We start from the raw sequence: 18,281 nt of genomic DNA, 5'->3' as shown, positions 1-18,281 counted from the left end.
CAAGTTTACAGTTTATGTCAATTTTAGACTTACAGGTTTCCTTCTGATTTCAGGGATAACTTATAGGGGTAGTGATATGGTTATGAATACATTTTTCGGACAGGAATGTTGCTCCTGGATCAACAAAATATGTTGACCCAGGAAAACGCCTAACTCGTCAAAATCAGGACGTGCTAATGGTCAGATAGCTGCATCTGAGGCAGCAAAATCTGGGAATAAATCTGGTGAATAAATGTGAATAATCAATCTGACTGGTACATACGGTAATACATACATTCTTTTTCATGCAGACTTCTTCTTAGATGTGCCAAAAAAAATACAGGTAACTAAATTCCAAAGTGCAAGTTCGGCTGCTACTTCCTCTTTGAAAAGTTTGAATAACTATTTGAATGCTTTATTTAAATTAACATATGTGATATGTTGAAATCAATCTTATTGAATATATAAGAACATTTGCATGTGTTGCAACTTTATTTTAAAATTCCGAGAGGTTCGCTATGAAACAGTACATTGCTGAATCCCTGTATTCATTTAGCACTGTAACGACAGTGAGTTTGTTGTATCTGTTAAATGTGATTGTTTACAGAGAGTTTGAATTTATTGTTTGATGAGCACGGTACTTTTACAGTGAAACGCATACTTTGCTCAAGTAAGCGCAAATATATCAGATCATCTCAAGTGACCTAAATAAAGCATGTGAACACATGCACACCCGAAAACATACACCTACGTTCAGACAGGCCTACACAAATACACACACACACAAACGCAATTAGATACAAGATAAACCAGGAAACAAACACTAGTATGTCATACTTAGAACGTGACCTTTTCTGTCTCCTGTGCCATATGCTCATTATTACTGTAAAGTAAGTCTGCTTAGAGTCAAAAAAATGTAGAACACACATAATATAAGTAAATGTAACAGAAATGTGAAAATGTGTTGATCCTTATCAAAAGTTTTTTGTTGTTTTACCAAGTTAAGGCTGACATTTACATTATCACAAATATCACAAAGCATGTTAAATTCATCAAGCTGTAGCTAGCTGGATATGCATTGCTTTATCTCTGAAACGCATTACACATTTGCACACACAACATGTTAGATATCATTCAGTGATAAAGAGGAAGCCATCAGGAAACCACTTAAGCGACACTTCCTGTCTGTTGCCTTGGAGACTAGCTTAATTCTTACTTTGCCCAAATGCTCTTAGCTTTGCAGAAAAACACAGATGTCATGTTTTCAGTCTCAATCTCACAACTGAAAGAGAAAACTATTGTAACTTGAGAATTCAGCTGATAGATCGAACCTATACTACGGATTGTAAACAACAGTTTTATTTTAAGAGTCGAGTCAGATGCATCGATTCCTTTTGTAGTCCATTATTATATGCATTAGGGCTTAAGTCCAGATGGTTTCCATTCAGATAGCAGGCAGATAGCAGCCATTTTTAGTATGGACATTACCAATGCACAGACATTAGCCCTGAGGGTGTCTTTCTATTAAACGGGGCAAATTCATTGTACAGCCATGTTCTAATGTTAGCGACTAAACAATGAAGTTTGCACAAGAAAAGGGCAAATAAAGTGATGTTATCACCCAGCTCTCCATCAGTCTCTGTTTGTGTAGTATTTGGTTGTTAGGCCTCTAAAATAAAATGGAATATATAACATAATCAGCTGCTTAAGAACATAATATGTTCAGTTATTAAGGGATGTTCCCTGCATTGTGAGCGTTTTTAACCTTGTGGAAGTTTAGTAAAAAATAAACTTCCATTTTAAACATTTTTCACACTTTTAATTTGTCTACTAACAATATGTGATTATATGCATGCATTACTGGAGAATTCTTTGATTTCTAAGTGTACAAACTTTAAAAAAAAAAAAAAAAAAAAACTTTATTGGGAGCACTTAATGAACATGTCAAAAGCCACCATGGGAAAGGAAGAATTTCCCTCTTGTTATCAAAGTTTTAAAATGTAATATTTTTATGATGCATTTTCTTATTAAAATTGAATGTCAAAGAATTAAAACTATGCATAAAAGTTGACGGCACTGAAAAAAACTGAACTTCATAATATAAAGAAGTAAAGCTGAAGCTTGCAGGCACAAATGTCAACGAAAAATCTATGAACTGATTTGCATAAAACCAATGAAATTTCTGTGTTCTGTGTTTGATGGGTAAACAAACTGTCCTCTTCATGCAAAGTGAGAGTGTTATTCAGTGAAAAATAATGTCATAATTTTGTAGGCGCAAAAGATCAGTAAGCAAACAACAGTGCCTGATGGAAAACAGACCACATTTCTCTTGTAATTATATATTACATTTTATTTATTTATTAATTTATTAATTTAGTGTCCAGTCCTCAAATCTGATAGGCCGACCGCATTTCTAAGAGTGCTGCTATACAGTACAATACTGGGACTTTTACCTGTTTGTGATTGTTTGTTTGCGGCGTTCCAGACCAGAAAATATAGCTTAATAACATAATCACTTTGATATCACAATTTGAATCCAGTAATAAATGTTAATGGGCATTTTATTGAAAAACAGCCATGTTTGTGATGACTGTGGCTGCATACCAGTTCAACAGTTCACAAAGAGACTAAAACCTCCCCTTTCACTGGGCCGCATCCAGGATTACTGCTGAATTCTTTACAAGGATTGCACTTGTTAGGGCAAGCAGACACACCATGTCAGCAGCTAACGCACTGACAGGGTGGAGAGAGAGAGAGCGAGAGAGAGAGAGAGAGAGAGAGAGAGAGGCACACTCAGGGGTGTGTCTTATACATTTAGTTCCTCAAGGAAGTACAAGTCAAATTATCTTGTTACAGTGGTCTTGTTACAGCACAAGAGAGTTTGTAGAGGAGTTTTCTTTGATTTCACCTGTCTGAGGAGATTATTTCATCACTCACACGCTGGATTTCAACAACCTGATCTGAGCGCAGAGGGAGGACAGAGAGTTTCAACGGAAGAGGGAGAGTGAACGAGAGAAAAGCCAGGTGAGTTTGTCTTGGTCTTGACCTCTGCCCTCTCCTCCATCATCTCAGAGAGATCTGTGATTACGTACACATAAAATGATGATACTTCAATGGATTCAAAGTTTGGCACACTCTTCCAGAAGTTGTTCAGATAAAAAAAAGATGTCAGCATTCTGTTTCATTCTGTTAACAGCAAGAGAGACTTTAATTTTACAAATTTGCTTTGGTTTCAAGTGTCTACTTTAAAAAATATGATTAAAAAAATTTGATAATAATTAGATAGTAATGTCAAGTTGAAACTTGTTTTACAGATCAACCACTCCCATGTTAAACAAGTAAAACACACTGGGATAGTTGATGTTCCATCTGGTCGACCTTTTATAAACAAAACAATGTCCAGTCTCTGTTACAGTATATATGAAGTAAACACACCTTCTATACAGAAATAAAGAGAATGATGCCTCATGTTCAGGGTCAGCAGTGTGCTAACCTTGGTGAACTCAGGCTGATTGTGAGCTTTTTTTGTAGCAGCATGTGTTAGGAGAAATTAGCTGTTGTGGGTTTAACTGAAAAAATCTGGGGGGAAAGCTATGCCAACAACCCTGAGTTTCACTTCCCTTATGATCAGGTTTGTACATTGTATGGTCATATTAAAAAATAACTTCTCTGCGTGAGAGTCTCACACATGCATGAGTGCTAATTTTACAAAGAAAAACAACACTGGACTTTTACCACATGCATAGAATGCCAGTAAATAAACGGTAAAAAAAACAATACAGACAGTGTTAGGTAATAAGGAAAGTTTTGCACAATGTGTTACATCATCACATACTCAAATCTCGCTGTGGGGAGATACTGAGGGGGAAACACATGGCACAAGAAAAACTCACTGTATTACATGTATATGTCAGTTTAGACGGGCATCTAAAAGCCTGTTATTAGAGAATACCAGGTTGAAAAGACCAGCATATGTTTTGTTTTGGATGCTGGCCCATGGGGTTCTGGTATGCTGACCAGGCATCTTAACTAGCTTAACCAGCTGGTCTACCTCAGCCAACCAGCTTAATCAGAAAGATCATGTAGATTATTTTGTTAATGAAGAACCTCATTATAAACCATTTCCGAAATCCATGCTGGTTTAAGATAGGGTTCCCTCTGCTAAAACTAACCATCTTAAACCAGCCTATGCTGATCATACCTGGTCGCCCAGGCTAGTCTGTTGGCTTGTTTTATAGGGAGACCAGTTGTTAGCCTATTTAAAAAACGTTTAAGTTTAAGATCAATAAACCATCTTAGGCTGGATTACGCAAGAGTTTCTTCAACCAGGGCTGTCTTTCACCTAAATCCTTTCATCAAATTAGCCTAGAGACATTCGGAAACAAAGTGCTCCCACTCACACTTAAAACAGGACTTTCCACACTCTCGTTTTTGTGAATTTAAACGTCATGTTTGACCCCTCTGTCTGAATATAAACCAACAAAGACTGGGCTGCCAAGTCCTATGGATCTCAGATGCAGGTTTTGACATGTCTCTTCTGTGCTGTCACTAGAGCTTTTGCTGTGACTTGCTGCTTTGTAATGACAGGGTGACTACTATGGTCTTTAGGATGGAGGAACAACATGATTCTTCACATCCTGTAAATCCCCTGGGCTTTACACACGTGAACACACACACACACACACACACACACACACACAGAGACAGAGAGAGAGAGATTGAGAGAGCCATAGGCTATGCGCTGAAGTAATCTGAGGAATGCTAAATATTTACCTTGTCTGTGACAAACCTTTATATTAAGAGAGTGGATACAGATGGCCATTTCAGCTGATTGTAACTGAAGAGGTATAAAATGAATGAGTTAAGAGTCTTGGACTAAAAGTTAATCGTAATCAAATGAAGGTAAAGTTGCTTATATCTCAACTTGTCAGGTATACGAATGAGCTCAGTGTGGGCCTAAAAAGTTATCTTAAAATTAAAATTTAAATAAATATACAGTAATTTTACTTATTAGTAAATAATATTATTTAATACATTTTGTTAAATAGCGTAATACGTTTTATCAAATATTATTAAAATTGATTATTAATTATTATTTAATTACTTTTTTTAAACAAATCATATTAACTCTAACTGCTTCAGGCACATAATTGACTATTCTCACAAATTGCTGTTTCTTTTTTTTAAATCATATATGGTAAAACTTTATTTTACAGTGTCATTGTTACTGTAACAATAACTAACCCTAAACCAAACTATAACCTAATATTTCATTTATTTTCTTCTTTTTAAGAAAAAAGCAGCCACATGGACAAACGCAGATCAGTTTTGCTCTAATTAGAGTAAATGAGAAGTAGTGAGTGTTAGGATTATGCTGCTTTCACAGTTCAAATGAACAGCATGTTGATTTGTTCAAATCAGTATTTATGTAGTTGTTTTGATGTTCCATGTGACAGAACGTAATGGCTGTTCTAATGCACTCAGTGCTTCTAATTGAATAGAGTTCATTAGGAAATGAAACTCTAACTGCATTAAAATTTAATCAGGTTGGCTCGCCATAAACAGAATTGGATTTAAAAAGCAAAACAGAGCTGATGCGGCCTTGAAATATAACATCACTTTTGACATGTCTTGATTCATTTAAAAGACCACAGTGCATGTCATTTGCATGTTAATATACTATGCAGTTATTGCATTTGTTACATAATCGCAGTGCAAATTATGAGTACATCTGTAATGTATTTAGTTAAGAATTTATAGTAAATGCTACAAAAAATATAATCAACAATGACAAGAACACTTGCGTAGCAAATATGTAAGACCTCGAAAATTAGCAGTAATACACCGAAGAACATTTCTAAGCACATAGATGCCTGTATCATGATACAATCTGAAGATTCATGTAGGAACTTGTGAGTACTATGCAATGAGTATTTTTTTTCATACATGTCTTTGCACGTTCTCTCGACTATAAAATATGTGAAGCAATCCTAGCTATGTGTTCTACATCAGCCAAAATGCATAAAGTAAGTGCATGCCAATGATAGTTCAGCAAATATTATTGCATTTAATTATACCGCACAACAATATCAGGTCAATTTAAACATGATGAAATACTGAATGTTATATACACACACGGATCACAGATGTTTGGATGTCATTGAACAGCATTGAGAATCTAGTGCTGGATATGATGACACATCATGAGAGTCTTGAGAACAATTAGTGTTGTTTATGAGATGTGTGGGCAATGATGAGGTCCTATATGGCATGAGCTTTCCCCTGAAGAACAAAGTGTTAAAGACTGTAAGGGGACTTCCCCAGGGTGGGAGTTCTCCCAGGGCTGACACTCTTACCAATACACAAACAAAAATAAAATTCTAGGGAAAATTCACAATTAATGTTTCATATGCATATTAAGTCATATGCATATGCCATTTTACATGACATTATTTTTAGACTAATATTAAATCTGTTATTATGTCTCTTAAATAAATGTTAAAAAAATCATGTAGTGGTGAGGGATACACTAAGATTAAACACACCAGGAAGTAATAAACCAGAAATATCAATTTCTATTAATCTCTCCTTTTCCTTTTTAAGATATGGAGTCGTTCAGCTCCAAGGACATGGCTCTCAAGGCCCAGAAAAAGATCCTGAGCCAAATGGCCAACAAGTCTGTGGTGCAGATGTTTATCGACGACACCAGCAGCGAGATTCTAGATGAGCTGTACCGTGTGTCAAAAGAGTACACCGGGAACCGCTCAGAGGCCCAGAAAGTGGTGAAAGACCTCATTAAGGTGGTGGTGAAGATTGCGGTCCTTTTCAGGCACAATCGATTCAATGATGAGGAGCTAAAGCTGGCCCAGAATTTCCAGAAGAAATTGCGCCAAGGAGCCATGACAGCCATCAGTTTCCATGAGGTACATAACATATTTGTTCCATGAAATAAATTCTATTATCTTTGGATTTAAATAGGCAAATACTTAAGGTTTTATAACTGGATCATTATTGCAGTGATTATTTTTTTTAGCATGTTATATGTTTTGCAACAGTTCTTCTAACCCTTGTAACCCTTGATGGAGTGTGTAGCTTTTAATTTCTTAAACAACCATGTAGGAAGACACACATTGGTCCCATGCCAGGATGACAATGTCAAGATTCATCAGTTGTGAAAGAATGGTTGGGAGGGAGCATGAAGAATCATTTTCACATATGAATTGGCACCTCTGAGTCCAGACCTTAAACACATTCAGAAATATGAATCAGAAATCAGGCAGAGCTCGTGTAGGGCTGGGCAAGGCTTACCTTCCCCTGGCCACGGACTTATAGTGTTGAATTTTCTCATTAAATTGCCTGCTGCTGCTATGGAAGCTTGTTTCCACACTAAATACAAAATAAAAATGTATTTTTTTTATCAGAATTGCGTGATATACAGTCGCAATTGCGTGCTATAAAGATAAACTCCAGAATTGTGAGATAAAAAGTAGCAATTAAATTCTGTAGCGGAAGCAAGCTTTCATGTGCTTGTGATTGCTTTTGAGGGAAAAGCTGTCCATAACACTGGTCTTGGATCAGTTTTCTCCGTAATGAAAGAATATTGGCGAAACTCTGTTGTTTTGAGCGATGAGTGGGTTCTGAGTTCTGCACGCTAGAAAATCCTTCTTGTTATAATAAGCAATTATAAGAGATTTATTGTGCATCAGCGTCACTGATTATAATCAGGGGCGCAACTACAGACAGTGCAGCCGCACTGGGGCCCCGTGTCAGCGGGTATTATGGGATATTGCGATACTCACATTTCAAATGAAATACACTGGTTTGAGATTTGAAATCACACGTCTTTCGCACTCTACCGGTGCGCTTATGACCATTTCGCAGAGAATGTGAACGAAGCGGAATGGTGTGATGGAGCTCCGCTCAATATTCCGCTCTACGCCAGCGTGCACCACAATTCACTCTAAAATGTGAATTGCTTTATGAATAGCTTTCTTTAGACATATATTTCATGTTTATGTGATAAGTATTCGCTGAGTTTCGGTTAATCTTTGAGACATGTTTCAGAAAGATTCTTGCAGAGACAGCTGAATGTGACCGGGATGTTTGTATACATGGGTTAATTGTAACACTTCCGATTTCTCCAATCAGGAACAAGTTACAAATCACCTGATTCACTTCACACATGCTCTGTTTAGTCCTTATTCCACATGTGAGAAACGTAGAGCCCTGTGGCAGACATATCAAATTGTAGAATAGAAAAACTAATTTTGATGTAAGAAAGTAACTTTTCTTTTACTTCCATTACTTTTGTTACGGCAAGTCCTGCTTTGTAGTTAAACTCATCAAAGTTAAATTATGTTTATTGTGTGTCTGTGTAGATATTTTTCATGCAAGTTAGGGCTAATGTTTTGGCCGTTAGCTGTTAGGTGAGCAAGTTCATGGCTACAAGACTCTGGGTTAGTTGTAAAAGCAAGACTCTGGGTTAGTTGTAACATAAATGAACCATGTTACAACGTACCCCAAGTATATTTTTAGCTGTATTTATACCTTTTTCTGTTTTGTTTTTTAAATGTCAGTATGCCTAGATCAGGGGTGTCCTGGTGTCGGTCCTTGAGGGTAATTGTCCAGCAATTTGCCTTAACACACCTGCCTGGAAGTGTCTAGTATGCCTAGTAGACCTTGATTAGCTGGTTCAGGTGTGTAGTTGGGGCTGTAGCTGAACTCTGCAGGATGCTGACCCTCCAGGTGGAGGATTGGACACCCCTGGCCTAGGTCTTGGAAGAGAAAGACAAATTGAGGGACATAAAATTATCATTTGCTTTAATTATGTTAAAAAGCCTGTGTTGAATTAAAAAAAAAGTTCAAAACTTTTTTTTTTTTCATAATCCTTATTTCATAATGTTACATATCACCCTGGTGGATATAATACTTGTACATCTCACCCCAGGGTCTGTTACAACTAAACCGGACTATGGTGTGAATTGTAACATTTCACTCCTTGCGTTTGAATCAAAACCACACATTTTCTGTTTGTGCTGCAAAGATAACAGCTATGTCATTTAATAGCTGACACTTGTAAAGAGTTTTAATCACATTTTGAATGGACTGGCTTAAAAGTACTCCAAGATGCAGACAGAAATGTCAAAATTGTTATAACCATCCCCAGTCTCCCCTACCCTGTTTTTATTTATTTTACAAAAGCACAAAGTTTTTTTGAGTATACACAAATAAAAGTAGACCATTTATAGTTTATAATTATGTATCGCATTTATCTGCATTTATCTCCTAAAAAAATGAAGGAGTATTGTGAGTTATTTCCACTGTAATAGGAAAAAAACCATCAGAACGCGCAGACGCTTATGTAGAACATAGCCTAGCCTATTTAGTTTCATATATTTATGTTTAAATAGTAGCCTATAATATTATTTTTCAATTTCATCTATGTTGATTATGAAAAGTGAACAGCATGAGTATAGGCTACATCATAAGATGCGCTATATGTCGGGAGACATGGATCAGAGATGATTTTGACCACTTCATTAGTTTTGTTCAAAAACTTTTGTAGAAAGACTTTCTTTAAAGTGAATTTTATTTTGTATAAATTGTATTTTAATTTTAATCAATGTTTCATCAACCAATTGCCTGTATATTTAATAAATAAGAAGCAAACCAAGAACGTCGGGAATGGATTGAAGTGCGTAACGGAAACACCTGTTTCCATGGCCTTTGAGTAAGGCTGAAACTATTTTAATAAATTTCTTGAATACATGTCTTAATTACAGTAGGCCTATAGATAGTTATTATATAAGTGGCTTTAAAGCAATAGGCTATTCTATATTGTATAAAGTGGTATAAACGTGACTTGACAGCTGAATCGCAGCGCTGGTGCAAACGTATCCATATTGATATAATCAGATCAGACTCTTAAAAATGTCATATTTGGTGTTATATATATATATATATATATATAAATATACAGTGACACAAAAAAGTATTCAGTCAGCCACCAATTGTGCAAGTTCTCCCACTTAAAAAGATGAGAGGCCTGTAATTTTCATCATAGGTACACTTCAACTATGAGAGACAGAATGGAAAAAAAATCCAGAAAATCACATTGTTTGATTTTTAAAGAATTTATTTGCAAATTAAGGTGGAAAATAAGTATTTGCTCAATAACAAAAGTTAATCTCAATAATTTGTTATATACCATTCGTTGGCAATGACAAAGGTCAAACGTTTTCTGTAAGTCTCCACAAGGTTTTTACACACTGTTGCTGGTAGTTTGGCCCATTCCTCATTGCAGATCTCCTCTAGAGCAGTGATGTTTTGGGGCTGTCGCTGGGCAACACAGATTTTCAACTCCCTCCAAAGATTTTCTATGGGGTTGAGATCTAGAGACTGGCTAGGCCACTCCAGGACCTTGAAATGCTTCTTACAAAGCCAATCCTTCGTTGCCCGGGCGGTGTGTTTGGGATCATTGTCATGCTGAAAGACCCAGCCACGTTTCATCTTCAATGCCCTTGCTGATGGAAGGAGGTTTTTACTCAAAATCTCACGATACATGGCCCCATTGTATGTGCGCAGCATGTTCATTAACTGTATAACAATGTGAAGGTATTTCAAAGTTCTTTTTACCCCAAATCAAAGTACGATCAAGAACACGAATGCATGTGTGGAGAGAGACGCACACAAAGAGAACTGTTCAATTTAATATTAATTAATTTATTAATATAATATTAATATAATATAATATAAGCGCATATCCCATGTTGGTTCACCCTCTGCCTATGATCAGAAAATCATATTTTGTGTTTTGGTGTTGCTTTAATATAGAAATTGGTCTATTTCACTTTTATTAGGATAAATACAGGATGTTATTGTTTTTGTGAATGTCTGTTTGGTAGATCATAAAAAAAGTGTGCCCCCCTATGTAAATGAAATGTTCCCCCATTCTGTATGTTCTGGCGACGGCCCTGATACATGTACCTAAAATGTTGCTGTTTGGATTTAAATAGGCAAATACTTAAGAGTCTGACTGGCTATACAGGGTTTGGACAATGAAACTGAAACATGGCCAATATAGTGTTGGGAGGATTCATGCTTAAATATGCATGGTCTGGTGGCCAATCTTCACTAATTTTACATTCCATCAGCAAAGTATGAAAGTTGAATTAGCTGAGCAATAGCAGCGCTGTACATGAAATATTGCAATCCACATAATGGCAGACATATCAGAGTTCAAAAGAGGACACATTGTTGGTGCAGTGGTTAGATTCGCTGGCTCATCTGTGACCAGGACAGCAATTCTTTGAGGTGTATCGAGAGCTTTCCAGGGTAGTAACTGTCAACGCAAGAGGAAGTTGTCTGAAAGGGATGTCCAGGTACTTATCTGGGTTGTATCCAAAAAAAACATAAAACCACAGCTTCCCAACTCACTGCGCAACTTAAATGCGCACATCGACTCTCCTGTTTCCACCAAAACTGTTGGACTGGAGCTCAACAGAGTCAATATCATGGTCGGACTGCTATTGCCAAACCTTTGGTCACATGTGCTACTGCCAAATGTCATTTCATTGGTACCAACAGTGCAAATCTTGGGCTGTTGACAATGTGAAACGTATTGTTATCTGATGAGTCCACCTTCACTGTCTTTCCCCCATCTGTAGAAGTTACGATGTGGAGAAGCCCCAAAGAGTTCCGCCAGAGTGAAGCATCAGTGATGGTTTGCACTGCAATATATCATGGCATTCCCTACTGTGCTTGATGGGCGCAAAAACTACCGAACCATTCTGGATTACCATGTGCTCCTAATGGTTCAAACATTTACCCTAAAGGGGGTGCCGTGTATCAGCATGATAATGCACCGATACACACAGCAAGACTTGTGACAATGGTTTGATGAGCATGAAAGTGAGGGGGCCTGTATAGTCACCACATCTAAATATGTTTGAGACACTTCATATGTCAAAAAACATTTTCTTCCAGCAGCATCACATAGTGGCCCCTGTTCTGGAAGAGGAATGGCTCAAAAGCCAGGTGTTTTAAGTTTTCACTGTCCAACCCCTGTATATACACTCACCTAAAGGATTATTAGGAACACCATACTAATACTGTGTTTGACCCCCTTTCACCTTCAGAACTGCCTTAATTCTACATGGCATTGATTCAACAAGGTGCTGAAAGCATTCTTTAGAAATGTTGGCCCATATTGATAGGATAGCATCTTGCAGTTGATGGAGATTTGTGGGATGCACATCCAGGGCACGAAGCTCCCGTTCCACCACATCCCAAAGATGCTCTATTGGGTTGAGATCTGGTGACTGTGGGGGCCATTTTAGTACAGTGAATTCATTGTCATGTTCAAGAAACCAATTTGAAATTATTCGAGCTTTGTGACATGGTGGATTATCCTGCTGGAAGTAGCCATCAGAGGATGGGTACATGGTGGTCATAAAGGGATGGACATGGTCAGAAACAATGCTCAGGTAGGCCGTGGCATTTAAACGATGCCCAATTGGCACTAAGGGGCCTAAAGTGTGCCAAGAAAACATCCCCCACACCATTACACCACCACCACCAGCCTGCACAGTGGTAACAAGGCATGATGGATCCATGTTCTCATTCTGTTTACCCCAAATTCTGACTCTACCATCTGAATGCCTCAACAGAAATCGAGACTCATCAGACCAGGCAACATTTTTCCAATCTTCAACTGTCCAATTTTGGTGAGCTTGTGCAAATTGTAGCCTCTTTTTCCTATTTGTAGTGGAGATGAGTGGTACCCGGTGGGGTCTTCTGCTGTTGTAGCCCATCCGCCTCAAGGTTGTGGCTTCACAAATGCTTTGCTGCATACCTCGGTTGTAACGAGTGGTTATTTCAGTCAAAGTTGCTCTTCTATCAGCTTGAATCAGTCGGCCCATTCTCCTCTGACCTCTAGCATCAACAAGGCATTTTCGCCCACAGGATTGCCGCATACTGGATGTTTTTCTCTTTTCACACCATTCTTTGTAAACCCTAGAAATGGTTGTGCGTGAAAATCCCAGTAACTGAGCAGATTGTGAAATACTCAGACCGGCCTGTCTGGCACCAACAACCATGCCACGCTCAAAATTGCTTAAAATCACCTTTCTTTCCCATTCTGACATTCAGTTTGGAGTTCAGGAGATTGTCTTGACCAGGACCACACCCCTAAATGCATTGAAGCAACTGCCATGTGATTGGTTGATTAGATAATTGCATTAATGAGAAATTGAACAGGTGTTCCTAATAATCCTTTAGGTGAGTGTATATTGGCACTGAATAAGGTGGTAAAACAATTAAATGTGTAAGAACCATCTAAAGTTTAGACCCTCCAGAAGTTTAACCTACATTACCCATTAAAAACATTTGGAATTTTTTTTGGGTGCCACGTGGCACAGTGGGAATAGAATAGAATAGAAAAAATAAATAAGCCATTTTCAGTCACATTATTTAAAACATTGACAAAAATGTTCACCATTTGACAATTTTGACCACTAATGACTTAGGTAACATCTGGGAAATTATGAATACTTTTTGGGTGCACCTTCTGGCATAGTAGGGATAGGATGATATGATATATGATACAATATGATACGATACTTCTCTTTAACAGAAATGAAATAATCAATTGATTGATTGACGTGTTAATTGTCAATTGATGATTAAGTGGCAAAAAAAAAAAATACTTCCAGCTTTCAACAAATCAAGTGCTGCGGTTCTAAACAAAGCCATATCTATAACCAGATTTGTACTTTATGCTAACTAAAGTCTCTTCTTTCCCTTTTCAGGTAGATTTCACATTTGACAAGGCGGTTATGTCAGGGATCCTGAAAGAAAGTAGGGACATGCTTCTGAAGCTTGTAAATACTCACCTCACAGCAAAATCCCACGGACGCATCAATCACGTCTTCAACCATTACGCTGACCCTGAGCTCCTCACCCAGCTTTACAACCCAGACGGACCCCTCAAACCCCACCTCACCAAAATCTGCAATGGGCTTAACAAACTGCTGGAGAACGATACGTTATGAGGATGGCAAAGCACTGACAGACTTTTACAGGTTTGGCATGGAGGGCCAAACTACATCCAAACTGATCTCAAACTACATACAATGCAACCGAAAAGACAGAAAGTGACTGACTGACGGCATCGGACTTCAGTTCAACCTTCGAAATAGTGTTGCTGTGCTGTTAATGAATACTAGATCATTCAGTGGCCTGATAGTGTTAAAAGAGCCACTAGCACTGCCTAAAAGAGCTCAGATCAAATATAAAAATATCGTCTGAACAATATTTTTTAAGCTCCGAGACTCCAGCTGCGTTGGAAGGAGATTTTCTAGACTACTTTGTTTTGTTTTTTTAATAATAATGAGGTTTAAACCACTGGGGTTCTGCCACTGTAAATCAGAGCACATTGTATTGTTCAGTACTGTTAACATTGTTTTGAGCTGAATATTTACCTCCCAGGACAACAAAATAACAAGAACCAGAACATTTAAACAAATGTTTTAGTGAGGCACTCTCTTCACCCTGCCATCTAGTGTTACCCTGTGGTTATGGCTATGATATACAAATCTAAGCTTGACACTACACAGTCAGCAAATATATTTTATATATCTCTAAAGGGGGATCTGCTGTGTTCTAAAAGGGAACCACTAAATAAATAATTACATCCCTCACTCATTTCTTATTATGTAATTTGCATACAGTGTTGCGATACACTACTATTCAATATTTTGTGGTCAGAAAGATTTTTTTTTTTTGAAGATAATAATATTTTAAGCAAGGATGCGTCAAATTGATCAAAAATGAAAGTAAAGACATTTATAATGTTCTATTTGAAATAAATGCTGTTCTTTTGAACTTTCTATTTATCAAAGAATCCTGGAAAAATGTATCACGGTTTCCTTGAGCACCAAATCAGTATAATAGCATGATTCTTGAAGGATCATGTGAAACTGAAGTCTGACCGCTGGCTGCTGAAAATTCAGCTTTGCCATCATGGGAATACATTACATTTAAAAATTTATTAAAAATAGAAATGTTATTTTAAACTGTCATAATTTACCCTATTTTTTTACTGCAAGCTACTGTAATGTATTTGTATTGTAAATGTATGAGTGACGCTATGAACATAATTCCCACCCTAATATGAACATGCAATTAACGTCTAAAAGTGTTCCGGGTTAGAAATGCACATGCTTGATGGAATGCTGCAATTCAGTTGTGACATTAAATAAACACAATGTATGCTTTAATGACAATGTTACAACTTAGGAACCATTTTCAAGACACAATTTGCAACTAAAAAAGTACAACTTTTTATGCGTTTTTGGCCATTCATTTACACGACAACAGCAATTTGGGGGCCTGAAGACAAACTTTTCAAAGCCGGTTTCACAGTGCAAGTTTTTGAAAAAGAAACTGCTATCATCTCCGTATTAACTACAAAAACACGGATTTGTGATGGCATGCACGTTACGTTTCTTAACAAAGTGACATTGCCAACCACTGGCCTGGAAAAGCATAATATAAAGTTAAGTCGTTTTCATGGATCTGTGCGAACCAGGATCATTTTGACAATGTTGTCATCTGTATTCGAAAAACGCAAAGGAAGATTTTCCCATTTTTAGTACATTGTTGTCGTGTAAACGTAACCTTAGATCATCTTTACCTACCCTTAGATACTCTTTACCACTGCTTATCACTCAAGATTTCAAAGACCAGGAAGTTAAAAGACCAAGATCAGTTTGTGTTTATGGCATTTAATCTGTTTCATATTACATTAATTTACTGTGGGGCGTTGCGTTCACAAATCACTGATGCAAATCACGAACCGGTCCAGGAAAAGGACAAAGGTTCTTTATCATGTTTGTAAACCAAACAGAAAAAAAACAAGCAGGAGACTGCAGTGCAAAACTATGCATTGAAAGATGCAGATGTCCAATGGCACATTCCCAAATACTTTTCTCATTTCCTAAAACTAAAGTACTTCTATCAATTATTTGTGAGGTAGTATTAAATATCAATTAGCAAGCGCATTGTTTTTTAAAACTACATTCCGCCCACATCACTCTCCTATTACTTTGGTTACAGCATTATTACTTCATCAGGCTAGCGTTTTTACAGTGCTAATTTGTGTGCATGTTTAAAGCTAGTAGCAGTTTTATAAAAACAGGACTATTGCAAATCCCTCCAGGAATCTCCATCACATTTTAAAGGAATGAAACCAGAAGAGGAAGCCCTCTAAAACATTCCATTTGTACGAATAAAACAGAAAACAGTCAGAAGAGTCCTACACCAGAATAAACACCTACATCAGAGCTGGAAGATTTCATCCTCCATATTCCTCAAATTCCTGGTCCGCCTGGTGATGGTAATGGGAACAGCTCCCAATACGGCCTGCTGGGAGGATACAGTGTCGGACTTCAGATTGCTGTGATAGAGTTGCTCCATAGAAGAGAATCTTAAAAATGCAAAAGTTAAAATTTTATGTGATTTCATTACTGTTAATGTTATGTTATAAGTATGAAAAAGTATATATTCATGGCTTGCTATATAGGCTAGGTGTAACCGGTTTAATGAATCAGCTGATGTTCATTGTAACCCCTCCTGAGTCATATGACTCATGGTTCTTCCATTGAATTTAAACTTGCTGAATGACTCGACTGACAGCAAACAAAACGTTTGCAATAAGTAAACTCTGTAATACCCTAACAATAATGACAGCAGTCATAATTTCATTTTGACAACTTACTGTTTCTCTCCCTCCTGGCAGGTCTTCACAGCTGCTTGTTTTGACTGACTGATCACGCTGTCTATTTTTTTCAGGAACTCCACCGGTGACAGATCAGCATTCGCTTCACATCTGCTAGAGTCTATTTGGCTTTTGGGTGTCTCATTAGAAATCTCTGTGTGTGTTTGTGCTGGACCTGTCTCCTCCTCTGCCAATTCCACTCCATTTGTGAAAGACACAGACTCTGTCAGCACGGGGATGAAGAGGGACTCCTTCAGGAATATTGAATCATTTGTGTACAGTCTGTTTGCCCTTTTGATTTGCTCCATCTGTAAAGAAATACAAATTATATTAATAATTATGTAATAACCTCCAACTAAAAGTGTAAAAAGTCAGTAGGACATCATTCCTCAAATCATCATTCTGATTAGCCTACTTACAGACACGCCATACTTCAGTGATAGTCCTTGCAAAGTTTCACCGGGCTGAACTTTGTGTTCAATCCGTCTTTGTCTCACGGGTGATAATGAAGATGACACCAGGCTGCCGTAGGACCGGGTGCGCTGGCCGCGGAGGAGGCCGTGAGTCCCGGTCAGCGTCGCTGAGTGATCCTTGGACATGACCGGAGCTCCAGCGGGATCAAGCGTTTATCTAATAATGACTTAAGATGAACTTCAGCTGACCATCTGCGGCTGCTGAACGCACGACGGCAGGACTCATAACACCTTCTGCGAGGCAAATTCACGGGGACAATTATAAAGTCTGCAGCAATACATAAACAATCCCTGACTTATCACGCACTTGGAATAACGTTACACTTTTCAGCGAGAGACATTACGAACCGATATAAAGCTTTAACGCCACTTAATTGGTAGAACAATCACAGTGAGGCATAATAATTCAGTCTTGCTTAGTTTTAACAATTGTAACGTGCTTCGCTTAAATAACAGTTGCGCCCCCAAACTTATCAATTCAAACATTAAGTAATATACATAAACATATAGAGACATATACGGTAGTCGTTACATTCTAAGTTCAGACACTTTTGAAACTTATCACACAAACCCTTAGCAGATTAGCTTAGCTTCTGTTGCCATAGCGTCGGCTAATTATATGAGATCCGCCCATGTCGCACTCATTTCGGCGAATCGGTTCTTTTGGACAATAATAGGTTATAATGATTCATCAGTCCCTTTCCTTGGCGAGTTGGCGTGTAATAAGCTTTTCCCGCCACTAAATAAAAAAGGTAACGTTAACTGTTTTTTTTTATCTCACAATTCCGACCTTTTCCTCGCAATTGCTTGTTATAAAGGCAGAATTGTGAGATATAAACTCGTAATTCTGAGGGGAAAGTCAGTATTTTCCCCTCAGGATTGGATTTAATAACTTGCGAGTTTATAAATAAACTCAGAATATAAGATCGCAAGTATCTTTTAATGACAAAACATGACAAAAACCTATTCAGCTGAATGAGCTTGAAAGGAATCGTTCACTCTTGCGAACTGACTCAAGAAACGATTCATTCAAGCATCGGACATCACTACCC

At 37.6% G+C, this 18,281-nt stretch overlaps 2 protein-coding genes across 3 annotated transcripts; one reads left to right on the top strand and one right to left on the bottom strand.

The window, feature by feature from the left end:
• The first annotated feature begins 2,658 nt into the window (after positions 1 to 2,658).
• Positions 2,659 to 15,322, top strand: tnfaip8l2b (tumor necrosis factor, alpha-induced protein 8-like 2b). The gene is made up of 3 exons (XM_079836923.1): positions 2,659 to 3,003; positions 6,583 to 6,902; positions 13,788 to 15,322. The coding sequence occupies exons 2-3, from the start codon at positions 6,585 to 6,587 to the stop codon at positions 14,028 to 14,030; spliced, it is 561 nt and encodes a 186-aa protein (XP_079693049.1). The 5' UTR covers positions 2,659 to 3,003; positions 6,583 to 6,584; the 3' UTR covers positions 14,031 to 15,322.
• On the bottom strand, positions 5,724 to 17,880 carry lysmd1 (LysM, putative peptidoglycan-binding, domain containing 1). Of its 2 annotated transcripts, XM_079836921.1 has the most exons (5): positions 17,801 to 17,880; positions 17,176 to 17,463; positions 16,757 to 17,064; positions 16,317 to 16,465; positions 5,724 to 8,753 (listed from the first exon to the last, which is right to left on the bottom strand). In XM_079836921.1, exons 2-4 carry the CDS (start codon positions 17,353 to 17,355, stop codon positions 16,318 to 16,320), a joined length of 636 nt encoding a protein of 211 aa, XP_079693047.1. In that variant the 5' UTR covers positions 17,356 to 17,463; positions 17,801 to 17,880; the 3' UTR covers positions 5,724 to 8,753; position 16,317. The 2 variants fall into 2 exon arrangements, with proteins under 2 accessions (XP_079693047.1, XP_079693046.1); XM_079836920.1 differs by having other exon boundaries at positions 17,176 to 17,866.
• Positions 17,881 to 18,281: the final 401 nt, after the last annotated feature.

This window comes from Gobio gobio (genome assembly GCF_949357685.1).
Source record: "Gobio gobio genome assembly, chromosome: 15".
Classification (NCBI taxonomy): Eukaryota; Metazoa; Chordata; class Actinopteri; order Cypriniformes; family Gobionidae; genus Gobio; species Gobio gobio.
Note: the sequence above shows the minus strand (reverse complement) of the source record. Positions and strands in the feature narration are given on the sequence as shown.

Excerpts from the sequence above, each read along its gene's own strand:
- lysmd1 (XM_079836921.1), bottom strand. The coding sequence starts at position 17,355 with ATGTCCAAGGATCACTCAGCGACGCTGACCGGGACTCACGGCCTCCTC. Across the intron at positions 17,065-17,175 it reads CACTGAAGTATGGCGTGTCT|ATGGAGCAAATCAAAAGGGC; the intron begins GTAAGTAGGCTA and ends ATTTCTTTACAG. Across the intron at positions 16,466-16,756 it reads TGCCAGGAGGGAGAGAAACA|ATTCTCTTCTATGGAGCAAC; the intron begins GTAAGTTGTCAA and ends TGCATTTTTAAG.
- tnfaip8l2b (XM_079836923.1), top strand. The coding sequence starts at position 6,585 with ATGGAGTCGTTCAGCTCCAAGGACATGGCTCTCAAGGCCCAGAAAAAG. Across the intron at positions 6,903-13,787 it reads CAGCCATCAGTTTCCATGAG|GTAGATTTCACATTTGACAA; the intron begins GTACATAACATA and ends TTCCCTTTTCAG.